Source organism: Leuresthes tenuis, unplaced genomic scaffold (assembly GCF_036924035.1).
Source record: "Leuresthes tenuis unplaced genomic scaffold, fLeuTen1.0.hap1 SCAF_13, whole genome shotgun sequence".
NCBI classification, from domain to species: domain Eukaryota; kingdom Metazoa; phylum Chordata; class Actinopteri; order Atheriniformes; family Atherinopsidae; genus Leuresthes; species Leuresthes tenuis.
The window spans coordinates 20697941-20704225 of NW_027325367.1; the positions used below are offsets into that span (position 1 = coordinate 20697941).

Below are 6285 nucleotides of genomic sequence, written 5' to 3' on the forward strand. Positions count from 1 at the left end.
AAACTGAGGAATATCTAAACGTGGTGTGTAGGATGTCCAAGGAGATTTTTGAGGAAACTGGCCAAGTGGAGGACAAAAGGTGAAGGTGGGCCTAAAAAAACTATGTACAAGCAGATGAGCAGTATCTGAAAGTGATATCTTTAAAAAACATTAACTGGAACTCCAACTAAATCTGACATAGGCCCCGTGGGAGGCATCTAGCCCCGCAGTTGATTCATCGACTGTTCGCTGAAGCCTTGTCAGGATTGAGGGATTATGTGTGGCCTCTCCACAGAAAGCATGGTGTGCACTGAATTCGTGTGCCTGGGTTTGTGTGCATCTGTAATTCTATATTTTCACCGCACAGTGGCGCGTTCATCCTGTGTCTGAAGAGCAAGAGATTTGTAAATAAAACGGGAAAAAAACAGCAGTCATGCCCATCTTTTCCATTTTTATTATCGCAGTACAGACTATTAAAAAAAAACTTCTCATTACAAGGCACATGTATGTGAGTTGAGTGGTGAATAAAACCACTCTTACAAGGTGGTTAAAATCCCTCCTAAAAGAAAAAACGGGGTTATTGTAAAGTATCCTGTTGCAACATGAGTTTGTGTTGTCTCCAACCTCTGCGGTATCACCACATCCCTCTGTTTTCTATAGTGTGTTGTCCACGTTCGCCCAAACCTTTCAAACTCTCAAACTGCATGTATATGTTTTTTGAAGACTTGACTCGTACATTCACACGTCTTGCTCAAACTGTCCCTTTGTTTAGTCCCTATAGCTGTCACTTGAGACTTGCTGTAAGCCGTGAGCCTCGCCCTCTGCGGCTTTGAGCGCGCCGCTGCTCCCCATCTTCCCCTAGCGACCGAGCAAGAGATGAGCCACAAGAACCAGCAGCACAATAAAAAACACAGTGCAAACTATTATTCCAACAAGACCCCCGGTTGTCACTGCTGAGGGCCTCCGCGTTGGACCGGGATATGGGACAAAAGGTGTGATGGGGGTGTCCGGGGATGAGGTCATTCCAGAGCCCTCCTGTTCTCCGTCGACCTTGTTTTTTATGCACTTATATTCACCAACCAACGTATATCCTGGTGAGCACGAGCACACATAACTGCCGAACGAGTTCTCACAATTCTGATCGCAGTAGCGGAACGTGCATTCGTCTATCTCCACACAAAATGTTTCATCCTCTCTCACATCTGCTATATAACCTACAGGACAGTTACACTGGTACTTGTTGTTCGGGTCGCACACCGCTGCACATTCCTGCATCCCGCAGTAAAGTTCACACTTGTTCGGTAACTTTTGATTGACTCTATATCCGTCATAACAGGAGCAAGTGTAGCTGCCAGGGGTGTTGGTGCACATGTGCTCACATGGAGCGGACGCGCACTCGTTGTAGTCGACACACAGCCCGCCGCTCATCTTGTATCCAACTTTGCAGACGCACTGAAAGCCGCCGACGGTGTTGACGCACCTGAAATTTTCCCCAGGACACTGCCGCTCGTCTGCACAGTCGTTGAAGTCCACGCATGACCTGCCGTCAGCCGCCAGTTGAAAGCCGTGGTCGCACGTGCATGCGTAGGAGTCCCCGTTTTTATAGCAGACATGCTGGCAGCGCAGGGCCACGCATGGGTCGTCTGTGGCCTGCACTTCACAGGTCACTTTATTTGCGGGGTTGACGGTTTGCCCCTCCGGACAATAGCATGATGGGATTTTGTTTGGGTCCACTGCGCATTTGTGCTCACATCCACCTTCCTTTATTTCGCAGCTCCATGGCGCCTGAAGCCACTGCTTGGAGAAGCAGACGTATGTGGTCTCAGCTGGCATTTGAGTGGCGATGCTTCCAGGGGGCAAAGACAGCACATCTTCTCCGAAATTTCCAAAGGGAGTCGTGTAGGAGACAGACTCGCTCGGTGCAACTGTTAGGCTTTTGCATGGCTCAGTGAAGCTGTACTCACAGAGAAACCCCGCTGAAAGTTCATCGCACGGCGACTGGATCCATTTAAAGTCGTCCTCCTTGGAAACGGATACGCAGTGGTCAGAAGAGCAGCTGCTATCAAAGCCTGGTAGCCAGTTGGTGAAGTCACTTTCGTTGTCTTTGGTCACCCACTGAAAGCCTTTAAGCCCCGCGTCAGCGTCTGGACAGCCGCTCAGAAGGTGCAACCCGACCCAAAACCTCCCCGTAAAGTTTCCCAACAAGATAAAAAGAATATCATGAGAAACGGAGGAGCGCACCGTCATTGAATGTCCGCCTGCAGTTCTGCATTGACTTTGCGCTCTTTGAAAATCGCTCGGCTCTAGGGACACTGTGAAACATTTATTACCAATGCAGTACCCGTTATTCGTCGTTATTCCGCTAGCTTTTCCCATCAGGAAAACCAGAACAAGGGCAAACAACCTCGTAGCATTACTCATATTTGAACCTCGGCTGTGTCTGTTTAAGTTCTTGCGTATTCCAGTTGTCATTTGACTTGTTTGTCTGAGAAACCGTTCCGTTGGCATTTATAGGCCCGTAACTCCATATTACTGCCCCGGCAAAGGAAGGAAGTCGCTAACTGATAGCTCGCCGCTCACTGTCCCTCCACACTCCTCGCCACGGCGGACGCATCTCCAATTATACACGGCTTTTACGCATGTACGCACAGAAACCGTGATCACGCACTGGAGTTTTCATCCAACTCCCTCGAAGAAGCCCCTCCCGTTTCCACCCTTTTCAAAATCTGAGTAAGAGGTTTAGTCATAAGTCATAATTTATTATCGTAAATCTTAAAACTAATTTTTAATTTGTTCTAGAGTTTGTTTTTGTTTTTTAGTTTTTTAAATGACATTTTAAAAAAGAGATTGATGAGGAAAAGGTTCATGCAGTGGCGACATAGATGTTTAGACTTTTAAAAGAAATTCTAGATTGGTGCCTCCTAAATTGATTATTGTTTTACTCCGTTTAAAATGTGAAAATAAACTGAAAATGCAAAGAAGGGAATGGATGTAACACATCACAGCACAAGGCCAACTTTCAAATCCGTATTTCTCGGTGAACATAGCTAGTTAAATGCATTCATGAGAATAGTGTATTAATGTGAGTTTGAATAAGCCTTTTGGAGATATCACACTACCTCTGCAGTTTGAGTGCAAATTTAATTGGAGAAACAGATTTTCATAAGTTTCTACTACTGGAGTCTGCATAGAAAAATGTGATCCACAAAGTGCATAAAGGTGAAAAAGACATCTCATCTTTCTTCATTTGGCACAAAAATACAGAACAAAAACACAAAGTAAATCATCATTTAATACTGACAGCAAATGGTTAAACTGAAAGTGTAAGCTTGCAGTGAGTCAGTTTCTACAGTTGTTGAACATCTCTGAGTGAGGTGGACATTGCAGCTAAAAATGTAAGTAGCAGCACAGTTTTACATTCATGTGAAGCTGACCGGCAGATCAGCTTGTTATACAGTGAAATTATAATTATTCCGCCTCGTGTAAATATCAGTGGCAGCTGTGTCAAGACATTAACAGTGGCCATTATAATGTGACATTTTAAATGGCCTCGTCTGTTGCTTATTGACAAACTGACGAAAAAAGTTTGAGGTTTAACATCTGAACCCACAGTCCGTGAGTTGGAGCCTTTACATCACCAAAACTGACCAGTTGAATTGTTGTCTTCCAAACGAGATCTACTTTTTCTCCCAAATGTCATAAATCCAAAGAACAGGGCAAACATCTGTCACAGTGAGGCATCCCACAACAGCAGTGGGGTTAAGGTTAGGGCAGCTTTTACATACTGAATCTTGTGACTATTAACACGCTTAGAAATGTAGATTCGTCAAAATGTAACACATCATGTGCTGTTTTTAACACATCTGTTTTAAGAATGAAATAGTAACAAAAAAATAACAATAAAGGATGGAGTATTTTGTTGCTTGAGAAATACAAAGATGATATTACTAAAAACATGTGGTTTCTAATGTGGACTTCTTGGGAACTACACTGTAATTAGTACCAGATTTCTTCCTGCATCTCATCTCAAGTGAGTGGGGAAGGGGATAACTGAAGGGGAACTAATTTTATGTAGAAATCTGTTAAAGGCTTAGAGTTGTTCTTCATTTCTCTGTGGCGTGACATAAGGTATGACTTTACAGAATACAACTTATTGTAGCTTTAGTAAATTTCCTGTCTCTGAGGACCAAAAACAGTGCATGAGACACAAGAAGAGATACATTCAAGTTATATAATGTAATTGGTGCACTCAGAGTCTTTGCGAGTTGTTTTTAAACTGTTTGTCAAAGGACAGCCTCTTGTATGTTTCTGTTGTCACCTGCTGCAAGTAGAAGATATCCATATCTGGGTGTTTTAAAGAGGAAACCTCAAATTTGCTGCACCGTTTCACTATGTTTCTGGCTAGGCAGGTCAGTATCACGACAGAGAGCAACAAGAACACTGTGATACCCAGGATGCTGCCAGTCTTAATGTAAAAGGGCAAAGAAGCTGGTTGAGAGCTGGCTGGTGTGCTGGCAGGAGTTGACCCTGAGCCATCGTTTTCATCCTGCTTTTTCAATTTCACACAGTTCTCCTGATCTTTCAGCTCAAACCCTTCATTGCACAAACACCTGTAACTGCCAAATAAGTTTTCACACTTGTGGTGGCACATCTTCTCTTGCTCACATTCATTGATATCATAGCAAATAGCAGTCTCGTTCCTTCTCTCTACAACAAAGCCATCGGGGCAGTTGCACAGCTGCATGTCCTTCTTCTTCAGATCAGGGTTAGGGACGCATATGGCCGGACAGTGTCTGTCAGGGCAGTGCTGCTCACACCTGGTGGGGTCTTTGTGTGACACCCTGAAGCCCTCTCTGCACACACACTGGTACACCCCTATTATCTTCTGGCATTTCATGTGCTCACAGTGCTCACAGATTGTGACATTCACACACACTCCGTCCTCCTCAGTAAATCCATCAGCGCAACTGCATTCATATTTCCCCGGCTTATTCGTACACTTCTCACCCTCAGCTGTGCACGCTTCCAGCTTCTCCTTGCACTCATCCACGTCCACGCAGTTCTTCCCGTCCGGCGCCAGCCTGTACCCGTCGTTGCATTTGCACACAAAGTTGCCCTCCTCCTGTTGGCACCCTTGAGTACAGACGGCGCACGGGTTCGCGATGCAGGAGATGGTGTTGGGATGGATTGTCTGTCCGACAGGACAGATGCAGGTGTTTGTTGTTCGACTGCAGTTGTGCTCGCAGCCGCCTTTCAACACCTCACATGACCAGGGAGCTTGAAGCCATTTTTTGGAGAAACATAAATGCTTTGAATCCGGGTATTTGTCGCCAACCTTTCCCACCGCGATTGAAGTTCCCGGTGGAAACGTCTCCGAATCGGCTATGTCGAAGCCTTGAAATCTGACGTGCGCCAGCTTCTCGCCTTCAATGCGACTGCAAACCTCATCGGATTTATATTGACACACAAAACCGTCTAGTTTGTCTCCGCATGCCTCAGATAACAGCGTCACGTTCTGCCCCGTCACGGACACGGCGGGGCAGTTTAGGAGATTTTTTCTGTTGTGCAGCCAGTATCTGCCGCTGAACCCGCTTAACAGGCTCCTTATTTTTTTCACATCCTCCTCAGAGCTAGACGCAAATAACTCTCCGTTTGACATTTGACAGGTTTCTCTCGCAACTTGAAAATCAATGAGCACTTCAAAGGAGCAAAGACTGCTCCTTTCCGCGCGAACGCAATGTCCGCGCTGAGAGGTGGCCGCTTCCTCCAGCCCGCTGAGGAGAAGCGCGAAAAAAAGCACCGATCGTTTTGTAGTAATCATACTGTCGATGTAAGAAAGTCTTCTAATTATGATCGATGACGGTGCGCACTTCTCAGTTTGATGGTCTGAAGCTAATACAGAAACAGAGGGCTGATCATAGTCCCCATTTATAACAGCGCCGGACTGTTTTTTTTTCCTTTGTAGGACCAAGTGAGGAAGGAAGTTCAGTTCTGGCCAGTGGTTTAGAGCCCCGGTTTGATTGCTCAACCCCTATGCAATCCAAAATCCTTATCTAAGAGAAACTCGCTCATCAAAACGCACACACACACACACGCACAAATCCGACGTGCGTGCCCGCGTCCATGAACTTTTATTGAGATGGGGATGAATCTAATCCCACAATACTCTCCCTGGGGTGACTCTTCCCTGCGTCCATGCAGATGACGAATGGAGATCTTAAATGTTATGAGAAGAGAACTCAGCCAAAAAGCCAACTTTCATTTAGCTCACACGCATATAGAATCACTTTAATTGCTAGTTTCCTT

General features: G+C 45.5%; 2 protein-coding genes across 2 annotated transcripts; both read right to left on the reverse strand.

The window, feature by feature from the left end:
- Positions 1 to 417: 417 nt before the first annotated feature.
- Positions 418 to 2583, reverse strand: LOC140267429 (thrombomodulin-like). The gene has a single exon (XM_072362701.1). It carries the CDS (start codon positions 2485 to 2487, stop codon positions 838 to 840), a length of 1650 nt encoding a protein of 549 aa, XP_072218802.1. The 5' UTR covers positions 2488 to 2583; the 3' UTR covers positions 418 to 837.
- Positions 2584 to 3893: 1310 nt separating this feature from the next.
- LOC140267383 (thrombomodulin-like) lies at positions 3894 to 5984 on the reverse strand. The gene has a single exon (XM_072362641.1). It carries the CDS (start codon positions 5798 to 5800, stop codon positions 4229 to 4231), a length of 1572 nt encoding a protein of 523 aa, XP_072218742.1. The 5' UTR covers positions 5801 to 5984; the 3' UTR covers positions 3894 to 4228.
- Between the last annotated feature and the right edge of the window lie 301 nt (positions 5985 to 6285).

Excerpts from the sequence above, each read along its gene's own strand:
- LOC140267383 (XM_072362641.1), bottom strand. The coding sequence starts at position 5,800 with ATGATTACTACAAAACGATCGGTGCTTTTTTTCGCGCTTCTCCTCAGC.
- LOC140267429 (XM_072362701.1), bottom strand. The coding sequence starts at position 2,487 with ATGCCAACGGAACGGTTTCTCAGACAAACAAGTCAAATGACAACTGGA.